Raw genomic sequence first — 14,391 nt, forward strand, 5'->3', positions numbered from 1 at the left:
AACCTGGAGTTACTGCCTTTCTTCTTGCATACATGCTGCTTGGATTACTGCTTCAATTAACCTCTTGCAGCCATTCAACAAATTCTCCAGAGCAAACAAAATACACTGAGCCTGTAAAGCCCTGCTGGCAGGTGCCACATCCTTCACACCCAGCAGTGCAGAAGCAACAGTATTTTATACTTGGTTACTGTTGCTTGGTTGATGACTGATCCTCATCTCCATCATGCATTTACATGTTTGGAACCAGGCACATTTGATTTATGATCAGCATGTAGCCAGAAATTTCCATGTTTTCTCATGACAGCAATTTACACATCCCCTCAGATTCTTCATATACTTTCAAAGTGGTGGTCCAATCTATACAAATCTTTACTTTCTTAACCACACCCACACAGACTGCCTACCAAAACAAATTGGAAGTTCACACCTTTGCCCTCTTCCCACCTGACTTTGCACTGAGGGCACTGACCAGCAAGCACTCACGCAAAGCTGATGTCCAGCCCAGAGCAACTTAACCAAGACAAGGTCACAGCTGCAAGCTGCACTGTATCAGAACTTTACCAAAAAACAAGAGGCAGGTTTCTTTCTGAGAACAGTGTAAATTCACCTGACAGCATGAACTTCAAAAAGATAAGGATCAGAAACTCAGGTGATGGTACTTCATGCACCTGCAATAGCTGTTCCAAAAAAAACCCCTCCGAAATCTTGTGGGGAGAGGGGAAAGGTTGATAAAACCTCCTTCTGGTAAGTTAGTAGCTGAACAAAAGATTTCAATTTGTGAAATGTCTACTTCTGGTAAAACAAAGGAGAGTGTGAAGAAATTAAAAGAGACGGTTTTCTTCAACCTGACCTTTTAAGGCAATACAGTTTTCAACCTCTTTAGAAGATACTGAAAAACAGCCAGGAGATTCGTGCAACACTTGCTTACTGAGAAAGCTTGCATATGCAAGGGGCTTTAGGTAAGAAATGTTTTTCCAGGATAGGTCCTGCTTCAGGATTATGATTCCAGAAAGCAGTCACCTTGCTGCCGTAAAGTGTGCAAATTATCAGTGAACAAGATGAAAAAAAAAGTAATATTTGCAGTAAGAGCACCACAAAACAAGCAAAACAAAAAACCCCATAGATTTCTTTTTATTTCTTGATCATGTGTGAAATGTGCTCAACTATGTTAAAACAGAAAAGACTCTCTCTAATATCCTAAGTTGAAAGTGCAGGAAATTTTCAAAATGGTCCACATTTTTGTTGGAATATTTTGGACTTAAACTATGTTCAAAGTCTTGTCAATAGCTCCTTTTTCATAACAGTGTCAACAAAAAGTTAACAATTATTTATGAGAAACATATATATAGCTTTAAAAAAAACCCGAGATAAGCAGGAGGAGACTTGTAAGCCTATGCAGAAATTGATTATATCCTCCCTCATTTAAGGAACTCATGTTTAGGCATTCCAGCTCTTCCTCTCATCATTTCTATTGGCCAAACTGTGAATAAACATGAGGAAAAGACAATTAATCCTACTCTTTGGAATTAAATTGTCCAAAATAAGCAATGGCTCTCAGAATCTGAAGATCCAGTGTTTCTTGTGGCACATGGAATTCCTTGTGGGGGAAACATCAGAGAAGCAAAACCAGCTCTGCTTCCCACACTGCCCATTTGTGAATTCTTTCCTATTAATAGAGTGATGCACTACAATCAGAATGACCTACTAGAATAGTCTGTGGTTAAAAGGAGGCACTGGGCTGTGAGCTCAAAATTTCTCTTTTTCCAAGAGGGATAGAAGGATTCCAATGTTGACCTGAAGAAGGAGGCAGTCTCCGAAGGGCAACAAGCTCAAACTTCAGTTCGATCAGTAATGTCTAAAGAGGAAAACCACTTACACACACACTTGCATAACTTTGTCACATACTGAATTCAAAATTATAACAGAATCCTCAGAACAACAGTTTTCTCTATGGACATTATTTTGTTTAACAGTGTAAGCCCAGCAAACAGTTATGCCAATAATGGTGGTTCGGAAAAACTCAAAATGATTACCAAAACATAAAATAGATTATTTAAATTAAAATATCACTATATAGTAATATTAGAAAAATTGAAAATTTTGCACTGAAGGTTTGTCAGGCATTGGGATGCCCAGAGAGATGGTGGAATCACCATCCCTGAAAGTGTCCAAGAAATGACTTCATGTAGCACTGTGCAGTGGTTTAGCTGGAATGGTGGTGTTCAGTCAAAAGTTGAACTTCATGATCTTGGAGCTCTTTTCCAGGCTTAATGAATCTATGATCAGAAGTCAAGCAGAAATCCTTGAGGGAGGGGAGGGAATTTGATGCCTAAAGTCTGCTATAAAAATGCCATCTGTAAGACAAAGACCTTAACAACACGTACAATTTAAGAAACAAAACAGGAAATGACACCGTTAAATACTTTCAACTATTAAAAAATTTAGCACTTACTTATTCCAGAAATCCAGAGTCATGCTCAGAGTAAGCACAAGAGACAGAACTGTTTTCCACTCTTGGCACTACCATGCACTTACTGTCAAACCAAAAAAATGAATTTTGATCTTTCTACCTTACAAAAACAATTTAATGCTCCTATTTCCTATGCAGCTACAAGTGAGGCAGCTATTTCTGTTCAACCCAAAAGCAGTCAGCCACTGTGTGAAGCAGCGGACAAGGCTTCTTCTGCCAAGACATCTGGTTCTCTACCACAATGATCAATGAGAAAAGCACAGCCTTGGGAACAGTAACTGTTAATTAGTAGCTGTTAAAGAACAGTCATGGCAGGAGAAGGAAAAGAAGGCAACTGATGGTGCTGCAAAACAATACCTCATTTTTCAAATTTGTCAGAATTAGACTGATAGAACTACATAAACCTTTCCAAGCAGAGACCAAAAAACCTGGCCATTAGGCTATGAAGTGCAGTTTATATTAGTAAGCCACTCTTACAAATTTTTAATAATGAAAGCCTGAGCAAGCAAAAGTTTCAAAATACTTCAGGAGTCTTTGCTTTTTTTGTAGCTTGATAAAGTTGTAGAGAAACAGAAAGAAACTCACAGACGAATGCTGGATCAACTTCTAATGGTAGAAAAATCACACAGACAGACTCTGTATGAACTAGAGGAAGAGAAGAGGAAGCACAGCAAATACATGGAAAAAAGTGATGAGTTTACAAATTTGCTGGAACAAGAATGTGAAAGGTAAGGTTACCTCTTGCCATAATACTAAGAAGTATGTATTGTTTAACATTGCTGTCTGCTTTCTTATCCTGCATCCACTAAACATCAGAAATATGTGTGGAGCTATATGTTGAGAGTTTAGCTGTGAAGATATGACTAATTACCTCTAAAAAATAATAATGTCTAAATCTCCATCAGCTGGTGAGGTAGGTCAAACAGGTGGCAGATTCTTCAGCACTTCTGCAGGATGTCATGGATGTTACACTTATAGAGAATACAGGGAAACATGCAAATGCATAAAGTTATAACCAACATCAAACAGGTGAACCTTTCAGTGTGTTTTAAATGGTCAGTATCAGTATGTAAGTAACAGAATATGAAATCAGGCATGCAGTCTTTGTTGGCAGCAGAAAAAGACATGAGGAAAAGTAGGTGTTTGTTAGAAATACAGAGAGAGGAAGCAAAAGAAGAGGATAATTTACAGAAAGCTTTGAAAATAAAAATGACAAAGTTCTCACACCAGAATTAGCATAAATCCCATAAACCCAACTTTACTTTAAAGCATAACCTAAAAGCATCACAGCTTAAGCACAGTGTTACAATATCAATATCAATTTTCAGAAGAATTTAATAATTTAATGTCATTTACTGTCTTTACAAAAGCAACTTTATACTGTGACTTCTCCGAATCTGTAGTAAAACTGAACACATCCTACGGAAAAAAATATCAAAGAACATTTCCTATTCCTTGGATAGCTACTCCAGAAGATAGGAGAATATTGTCTGAGTTTCCTTTTGCTTAGGAACAGATGCAAATGTTTGGGTGTGAGAATGTCAAGCCTGTTCTAAACTCACATTATGCATAGATAATTCTTCCTTTGCCTCGCCTGTGTAACATCATGTTCTACGTTCTTTGGCAGTGTTTGCTGCACTTTGCATACACCTCTCTCCTGCACGTCTATCAAACACAGCACGTGCTTCTCACTGAGCATGCAGCCATACTCACAGCTGGCAACTACAGAGGCTGGGGAGAAAATCCCTTTGTTTCCCAGAAAAAATGTATACAGATGCAGGCAAGCACAAGCACACACAGAAAAGCACATACTATGAACTGTTCTTGTGAAACCTCATGGTATCAGGAACCAGAACCTGAGATCAATGGAAGCTTTTGTCTCTGCTGTCTTCTCAAAATCTGAGACACTCATCTCTGGGACAGAACTGAATAAACTACAGTTCCTAAAAGTGGCAAAAAATCAGCTGGAGGTGCTCACACTGTTTCAAAAGCTATACAAAGAAAAGACTAAGCATCGGAGTCGTTGCAATTTATTTATTTTCTTTAAACAGGATAGGCATGGGATTAAAACTCTCTGCCCTGCTCCTCCTTCATATCCCTCCCTCCCCTCCACCCCACTTCTCCAAGAAGACTATAAAACATTTACCACTATCATCTGCAACATTTAGTCTAGCTGCCTGGAAAATGGTGGGAAGAGGGAGGAATACCAAGGTGCCTAATGGGACCTTAGAGGATGTAATAACAGATTTCAGATTAAGTTCAGTTTTTGTTGAGTTTTTTTTTTTGAGGACGTATTTTATGTGGAAAACCTTAAGGGGGTGTGATGTCACATGTTGAGCTGATTCCAAAATGTTTGCCAAGTAATGTCACCATCAAGATCTCCATGCAATTGCCTGCCGTAACAAAAAACAAAAACCGCACCAACAAAAAAACCCCAACAACCAAAAAACCACTCAGCAAGTTCAGGCACAGCTCTTTCTACATCAGCTTGCCTGACACAGAAAAGTGACTTTTTCTTCCATTTTAAAAAACTTAGTCCAGTTTAAATTTTCTCAGGATGTGAATTTTGCATTTGTATTAAGAACAAATATAACTCTACCAAAGGTTTCATACATAATGCAATGACAAATGAATTTTTGCTTACCCTCAATTCAATTAAAAAAAAGGCAGAAGAGCAGTAAGTATTCATCAATTAACTTAATTTCTGTTTTCAGCCAGAAACAATATTTCCTTCTGTGTGATGGATATATAGCATTCCTAACAGTATTCCGGATTCAAAGCAAAATCTTGAACTTCAATTAGTCAATAAAGTACCTGGCTTTTATCAAAGAGCAATGCTACACTATATGCTAAAGATATCCTTGAAGAATACAAAATGTATGCAAGCCAAAGAAGGTACATAAATAATATGCGACTACATGATCAAAGCGAAAAAAATTTAGATGTTGTAAGACAGTAATGCTGAAGTTCTGAAAATTATTCCTTACAGCAAGAATAAACAAATTATTAGTCAGATCCAACTCTACATACTATGCTGGGTATATTTTCAAATAGTGCAGAAAGAAAGCATTTCCTCTCTCTTGCATATGGTCTCAGGAAGAACAGAACCAAATAATTCTTAAATGAAAATTTTAGTGATGTATTTATCAAATGATCATGTTCTACATAAACCAGGCAACCTTCCATCCCTAGGGCCTTTCCACTGCCTTACACCCTTCATCAATGACATTTCTCATTAAAAGAGTGGATGTTTGGATTGTGCAAAATATTAACAGACTTTGATGACTCAGTAAAAACTCTTTAGCTTAAACAACCGAGAATTGCTTTGACTTCATAATAAGGCAACAAGACTGTCCTCAGAAATTGTACATTGTCAGATTTGGGAGTATAAGCTTTTGACAGGCCTAGTGACAGCTTTCAAGATATGAGGACCAGATTAGACAATGTTAACCCTTTAGGAACTTTAAGTGTTTTGCTTGTTTCCAGCCAAAACTAAGCCAGATACACAGACTACGAGGTGCACATGAAGAATCATAGCATAAAAGCCACTGACCTTGTTTAGAAGTGCTTGCATTTCTCGGGGTTGGAGGATGGAGAACAGGATCAAGGACTAGGAAGAATACTCACTTTAGATTCTAAGACAGATTCCACTGAGGATGTACCCATTTGTCCAAAAATACTAATCCACATTCCATATTTTTGCAGCACAGTTAAATAATACAAGCTGCTGTTTTAGAAAACATTTTACAAGGCTAAAATATGAAACTAGAAAGTTTTCTAGACATGCATGTTCCCAGTTTAAATACACATGGCATATGCATGCAAGTATTTACGCTTTTACACAGTACTCTCCACCCCACACCAGAAAAAAAGAAACAAAAGAGCAAAATAGCAAAATGTTTAACACTTACACAGTCCTTTTCCACTGCAAATCTCAAGGAGCTTTAAACATTACGTAAGCACAGTTATTCCCCATTTTCTAATAACTGAAAGAAAATGAAGGTATCATGCAAATAAATGAATTACAGGTTTAAACTGGATGAAAGGAAGAAATGTCCCAATGTATAGATGTGTTCCATCTTCAGACTTTCTATATACTATGCAGACTCCCAACTATACAAAGGGTAAAGCTTTATAATGAAGATACATCAGTTAAATAAGTGAATGTTATTCAATAGGATAGGGAAAAACAGCAGTTTGCTAATAAGCAATGTAAGCAGATGTTTAAAGGCAGTTATGATAAATGTAGCTCTCAGAATTAAAATATTAACACAAAACTCTGCAGGGCAATATAGAAGTCATTGATAATATCTTAAATTTAAGGATCATCTACCAATATGAGGGTCCTTTTCTACAGTGAAGAAAGCTGTAAGATTTTGTTTTAGCTCTGAATTCACACTCGCAAAGGTCATATAGAGAACCTAGTCCAAAGAAGAACAAAACACAATTTTTTACAAATAAGAAAATCCTAACATTTCCTAAATGCAAACTTACTCCCTATGCTCTAAGCAACTGAAAAAACCCTCAGTCAGTCACCTTACTCTACTGCACTTGATTGGATATTTGTTCTCAACAGTTCAAGTAAAGGGCCTTTTCAGTGTTAAGATATAAGTCATCATTATACCCATCTGAGGGGTCAGCATTCACCAAGCACAAAAAATGAAAATCTGCTAAAGTCTCACAGCTGTAGTTTCTCTCATCTAACTGTGCTTTTTGCTCCAACTGCTGCCACCTTCAAGGTCAGTCAGTTCATGTGACAACCTGTTGAGTGACCCAAGTTGGAAGAGATCTCTGGAGATCTCCAGCACAAACTGCTGAGTGCAGGGCTAACTTCATGGTCAGATCAGGTTGTTCAGATTCTTGTCCAGCTGACTATGGAAGACTCCAAAGGGTCAGCGATTCTGCTGACTGCTGGGGTCCTTATTCAGTCTTAGGCATCTTCATCAAAAGACCTTTTCCCTCAGTTTCATTGTAGGCATCATTCTGGTCTGGTTTCTGTGCCATGTTCAACCAAAACTGCTCTCAATAAAAGCTTAATAACATCTCTTCTGGCAAAGCTCTGAACCTAATCCATCTTCACTGGCCCTGATCTTTCAGCTGCCTTGGACACAAATCAGTTTTCAGCACTTCCTTGCCACCTTACCCATATCTGTGATACCAGCTGGACACACCTCTCTGGGTGTTCCACAGTGGAGTCTAAATTGGAAAGTTGGCACTGCCCACCTCAGCTCTGTTCATAGAACTACATAGGTCTTATTCTTCAGGTCTTTGTTGTTTGCCAAATTTCACCATTTGAGCAACCTGCCATCATTCCCAACTCCCTGAAACCAGAAGGGAACTCAGCCTTTTATCTGCCCTTGGCTTCATCCTTGCAATTCTCTAATACTTCTCTGTTCTTAAAACTGGAGTAACAACGACATACTGCTTGTCACTCAACCTCTTGTACCCAGGCACACTTTAACCGAAGCCTTTCTAGATTTAAGTCCCACAAATTTTTCTTCATAGTACCTCCAAGAAAAACAAATACTAAAAACAAAAGAATGAACAAAACCCACACACACACAAATAAACAAAACATATTTTTCTGTATTTCCAAATTAAAACATCATTTTTCCAGGCTCTCCCTTCAACTTTTTTATCATTTCCACATTAGCTATTTCAGTCTTCCACTTGTGTACCCTTACAGTATACTCCTACCCTCTAAAGCAGTATTATTACATGGACTAAACATCACACTAAAACTGTACCAAAATTAAATCATATTATCTTATAATACTGCTCAGATATTGAGTAGGTAAGAAAGGCAATTTCATGAAACTGAGCACTAGATGTGAAGTGTTTTGGGGGGTTTTTAAGTGTCAGGTGAACTTGAACTGGTCAAGTGAACAGTGCTTGAAAATTGGGACAGGACATCATGGAGAGAAAGAACCATCTTAGCTAATAAGTGAAGTGTGTTGGTAAGTTGTCAGCATAACATTGCTATTCTTTAATGCAAACACATTTACACATTAGAATAACAATTTATTGCAGCTCTGGAAAATTCAATACTCTGTAAGAGTGGGCATAATTAATATTTGCTATTTTTCTTAAAGAAGCCAATTAAATATTACAAGAAGCAGGACCTTATCTCTACAGAAAGCTGCAGTAAAAATAAACACTGTTGACTTATTTATTCTACATGTGTTACCAGCGGTTTTTAATTTCATGCACACTGAACTATTGTTGTAGATTGCATTGTACTCAAATGCAATCATTTCCTTTTAGCTTTCTGGCAGTGAGTTATATGTATTACATATGCCAGAGAATATGTCTTGCAAGTTGTGAAATGGATGCCAGATCTCTGTACATTTGACCTTTTTCATGGGTATCTAGTGTTCTGTAGGTGAGTAAGAAAGACCCACCACAAGCAAACATTTGCATTCTTATTCTACATTACACTCCAATGGGACAGCCCCACTAGTATTACCACTGAGGCACAAAGACAGACTCAAGAAGTGATGCACACAAATTAATTACCTCATGCTCATATATGAAAAACTATGTACTGTTGCACTACATAACTTTCAACAGATGTTGTGAAATCAAATCCTTGTCAAAACTCAAGGATTCAAAGATTCTTACAACAATCTCTGTGTATAATGGAAGACAAAAGTAATTTATCTTGAAGCAAATAAATAGAAATAAGAGTTAAGACCCCAAAACTGTTAAACAGGGTCACATTATGTTTTTTCTCTACTAAAGAATAAATAGAAATACAAACAAGGCTTTCAACTCAGTGTAACTAACTGAGAAATTCTCTAGATCCATGTTGCAATTCTAAATTATTGCACCTACTGTAATCAGCACACAGATGCAAGATCTAGACAATAACCACTTCTCTTGGAACTCCATTGGCATTGCTGGAATGACAAGAGAAGTGAGACTCGTATTGAGTTGGGTTTTTTTTAATTCTGAGCACATAACACATCTGTTCACTGCTTCATTATCACGATTACCAACCAACACTATCATTGCACACTTTGAGGAGAGGACACAATGAATAACCTCAGTCAAAGACTTTCTCCTACACTGCTACCCCATGAGTGGGGAAAGAGATGCTCATTGCCATATGCCCTCTGGGCAAAAGGACACAAATCTCCTGAAAGGGACAACTGTGGAAAGCCACCCTGGTGACAGCACTGGTCGGCACTTTAATTCCAGTGTCAGAGCTCAAAGGGAAAGATGATCTTTCTAACCTGGCAAGCCTCAGAATATTTATGGCTCATGTAAATCAACACCTCACCAGTGACCAGCATGAAGGACTGGCCAAATATGCTCATGGTGAGGCACTGCCCTCAGTAATGGGGCACTCACTCTAGCCACCAATTTACATTTCCAAATAAGACTGAGGGCACCACTCCGCAAGTGGCACAGCAGAGCAAGTCTAATCATAAGCAACAATAGAAGCAGATGACTGTACCAAGACCTGTGACCAAAAAAAGACACAGTGCACTTCTGATTCATGGCAGGGTGGGGCTGAGAGGAGACATTGGCACACAATTTCATAACTGGGGTTTGAAAAGAAAACACACAACATCAAACAGCCAGAAAAATCTGTAAATCCTTCTCTAAGATAGAAAATTTGACACTATCATAATTTTTCAGCACAAACCATGGTTATGGGAAATGTTGTACTCCTGCTTAAATGTGGAGGAGGAGGAATCTCAATGAAGTTAAGATCTTTCTCGTGGCAGAAAAATTTAAGTGACTTACATGTGCTATAATTAGTTTTGTATCTTAAGAACAAGCAAGAGAAAAATGGCCCTGAGAACTGAGAATGCAGGTCACACATCAGTTACCAAGACTTGAGATCTAAACTCAACCAAGTTTCCCATGGCATGCTGTGAACTTCAATGCCTTCATGCTCAGCTAGGAAACCTCTGAGCATTATATACATGTATGAAAGAACTTCAAGAAAAATGTCACACCCTCAGTCTATGTTCTACAACATTAATTTCACACAGAGAACAAATAAGAAATATCAGCAGCACTAAACCTGTTAAGAACAGAGATTACTCGAAAAAATTGTTAAACATGAAAATCTTCTTACACGGTAATTTCGATTTTCAAGTAAGTACATTATTTTGTTTCTTGAGCCTGAACTGCACATTGTTTAGCCTTTCAGGAAAACACCACATATTTGGACAGGGTAACACAATCTATTTAGTGTCTGAAGACCAAGAGTGTGAACACATTGAAAAAATATATTCAATAATTCAACCTTTCTGCTAAAAACATGGAGAAAAAAACACAGAACATGTATAAATTTGAAATTAACTAGAAGTTCAGGAAGGACATATGAACTTTCATTTTAAAAATTTGTGATTCAGATCTCTACAGCGGGGAAGGGAAACAACAGGACATTGTCAGGAGGGTGGCTCAGAGTAGCAAATGGGAGCAGACAGAAGAAAAACCATTAGACCATCCAGTCTTTCCCTGATAACAGGGGGTCGTTCTCCAAACACAGTAAACAACGTCTAAACTGCACATCCCTGGGATAAAACCCCAACACAAATGGTCCCCGGGAAAGACTGAGCAGCACAGAATGAACCAGTCCTTTCCCACTCCCACAGAAAAGCTGATGCTGTGAAAAGGGCAGGGAAAAGCTGGAGCTTGTTCAGACGCATTGACAACAGAAGGCTTCAGCACTAAAGACTCTTGAACCATAACTTGGAATCTACATTAATTTTCAAGTAGAAAACGAACCAAACCCAACAGTTATAATGACCACTGAAAGAGGACAGGGGAAGTATTCTACCATAGAAAATGCTATGTTCCCTGTCCCCCAAAATAGGAAATTAACTGTGCCAAAGGGACAGTAACACTGAGAATACGCAGACAGATAACTGATTTATGTCTGCCAGGTTTGGCCCAACAGCAGCCACCTTCTCCCAGACTCTATCTTTGCCAAGAGAGCTGGAGAAGCGAAACTCACTGAATCCAGAAACATGATTTGAAAACATGTTTTCAAAGGTGTACATCAGCTTCAGAAGATACGTCTCATACAGGTCTGCTTTCACTCTCTGTCCAAGCTATTTGGAGCAGCTGCAGCAGAGACAGCATTCAAGCTACAGCATTGCAAAAGCGTATCACTAAAACTTCTTTTTGCCTTATTTACTTCCTTGCCAATACCTTTTGAGTCACACACTTTGCTTGAAATTACAAGGGCTGATTAAAACCTACAATTTAAAACAGAGGTCTTCCCTTTTAAAAGCCCTCAAAGCCTTATATGCTAATGGCAAATTCCTCAGCCTCACCACTTTGATTCACAGTACCTTCAAGTCACTGGGGGAAGACTCATGTCCCACAAACATTATCAGGGTACAAGTACAAACCCCTGTTTTTTCCTGAACTGTCCTTCCATCTCAGTAAAATCCTAATTGTTACCATCTCACTTGCACTTCCTTACATACCTCCTTCTTCCTCATAGCCTGAACAAGACCAGACAATTCTGTGGAAAAGGGAATGGCAACCATGCGTCCTGCTCTCCCTTCAGTTTGATTTGTATGCTAAAAATGTCAGGGTTCTCAGGAAATTCTTAGCACTATAAACCTTAGTCTCACATTTATGACTACTAAGATGACTTCTAGTAATGTTCAGATCCTACAATTTGCATTTAAGACATCAGGAAATTGGGGCATTGTTTAATAAATGTTTAGACAATATTTCACATGTTTCTCATTTCAAAATTTCATCTTACATCCAACTGAGGAACTCAGAAGCAAGACCCACTCCCTGAATCCTAAAAGTCTCCTTTTTTCAATAGTCTTGCCAGCTAAACTCTGGATGTCTCTGCATTCTGTCAGACAGGAGAATGAGTCAGTCTGTCCCTAACTGGCTTTCTAAAAGGGAAATTGAGAAGTTTGAGGACATATTTGGATAAACATACTCACTGGATAAAGCTACTTAACTTTTTATATCTCTAAGTTTGCTATAAACCTTCAAAATCCTTATAGGCTAGATTTAAGAATAGCCAATAAAAACTATAGGTTATAAATAAACTTAATGAAAACCACTATATTAAAACTCAAAGGACCTTATAAACATGCTTATCAAAGCTTCACCACTGTAATACAGCACCACATCTATAAATCAGTGTTATAAATTGCCAGTCATCCACAATGCTTATTGAAATATCAGCCTTATATAGATCATCTTTGGTTCAGAACCCATTTTTCTCATGGCCTCTGAACACAATTTAACAGCCAACACTGTAGCTCTGACTGCAGAAGCAATGAACAAACTGACTTTATCCAGTTTAACTCTCCTGAACAGACAGTGAAAACTGCTGTTATCATCTCTATGTGCTTTAGATCTCCCCAAGTGCAGTATTTGGCCTGGAAATAAAGGATGACAGAAATATACAGTACTGAACCTACAAAAGAGCATAAATACTGAGCTGATTTACCTTCCTAATCTCTCCATTTACCAAAGGGTAAGGAGGTTTACAATACCATTTTGGAATGCATTCTTTCTTGCAATTGCAGATATTCAACAGCATGTAGTTCAATAGAGTTTTATTAAAGGCATGTACCTTACAGGTTCAAGATCCCGATCTCTATGAATTCCCATCTTCTTTAGCTCTGTATTAACTTCAGATGCAAAGTAAGAAAAGCAGGCATTCCAATTCAAAGAAAGAAAAGAAGACATTCCAAACAGACCTTTTACTAGTTTCATAAATTATTTTTTACATTAATTATATATCAGCCTGTTTTCTATAGATGCTTACAAGGATTACCAAATTTTAAGAATACTCTGGTCTAAGTTTCTTGCCTGTAGCCAATGTAAAAATTAAGCTAATTTCATATAATATCAGGTTTCACTGCCAGCATTTCATTAAAGTGTGTAGTTTAACCCTCATATGTGCAAAGATATAAGTCTCAAAACAGTATACGCAGATTTGCCCTTGGGTATTCTGATTACTAAATGCAAAGACAGTTGGTTTTATAATACCCAGCAAATATCCAGATCATTTCTTGGAGAAAACTGAGGAGGTGTTCATGATAAAAACAGCAACATATAAAAGAATTTGCAAAGTGCTTGAGAAAAAAAAAATTAGCTTTTTATTCACCTGACAACAAAACTGTCTCCATGGCTACATCTTTGAAATAGTTCTAGTACTAAAGTACAGGTTCTGGCAGTGCAGTCCTGTTTCAGAAAGCGGTTTGAGAAAATGATGCAGGAAGAAAGAGTTCAGTTTTATTAGACTATGGAAAAACTTCTGGAATAGGATGCACAAACTTTACATAAAATAAACCAAAATGAAGTTGCTGGTATTTAAGTTTAAAATTAAGATGAAGACTCTTTAAACTTAGCAGAAAGTTGGCAGGTGCAAATGCATGCACAGTTCAGGATGACACCCCAGTTAGGGATGAAATCATTATAACTCTGTATGCTTGGAAATAAAGCATTTAAGTAGCTAATGAAGTTTGACAGGAAATAGCAACGCTCTGTCTAACCACAGAGCATTTCAAACAAGCAGAATTTAAAAAAAAAAGGCAAAAAACAAACAAACGAACAAAAAAACCCAAAAAAACCAACAAACCCCAACAACTACAAACCAAAGAAGGGTGCAAGGACTTCTATACAGCTCCAAGTCCAATAATCCAACATAAAAATTAGTCTGTCCAGTTGTACATGTAGACATGGATAGAACATGATTCTATGCTTCTAAAGGATGTGAGAGGAAAACATTCAGAGGAATATGATTATACTGTCGATAAGGTACTTAATTCAGTATTAAAGAACACGTTATGCTGATGTAGAAGCTGTACAGCTGTAACAAAAAAAAGGAAAGGAGAAAAGTGGAGCAAAATAAGATAAATGTATTTAACTGTGTAAAAGCATATCAGACTTCCTGTGAGTTGAAGTACATATATAAA

The 14,391-nt window shown here is 37.6% G+C and overlaps 2 protein-coding genes across 5 annotated transcripts in view; one reads left to right on the forward strand and one right to left on the reverse strand.

Annotated features, from left to right (window-relative positions):
• Positions 1 to 3,202, forward strand: part of LOC139680995 (filamin A-interacting protein 1-like) — a 122,621-nt gene extending 119,419 nt beyond the window's left edge. The window contains exon 6 of the mRNA XM_071574079.1: positions 3,020 to 3,202. Within this exon, the coding sequence (XP_071430180.1) occupies positions 3,020 to 3,202 (183 nt within the window). The remainder of the gene's footprint in view (positions 1 to 3,019) is intronic.
• CMSS1 (cms1 ribosomal small subunit homolog) overlaps positions 1 to 14,391 on the reverse strand; it is a 225,945-nt gene that overhangs the window by 152,009 nt on the left and 59,545 nt on the right. The gene's annotated exons all lie outside the window — the stretch shown is intronic.

Source organism: Pithys albifrons, chromosome 1, assembly GCF_047495875.1.
Source record: "Pithys albifrons albifrons isolate INPA30051 chromosome 1, PitAlb_v1, whole genome shotgun sequence".
NCBI classification, from domain to species: domain Eukaryota; kingdom Metazoa; phylum Chordata; class Aves; order Passeriformes; family Thamnophilidae; genus Pithys; species Pithys albifrons.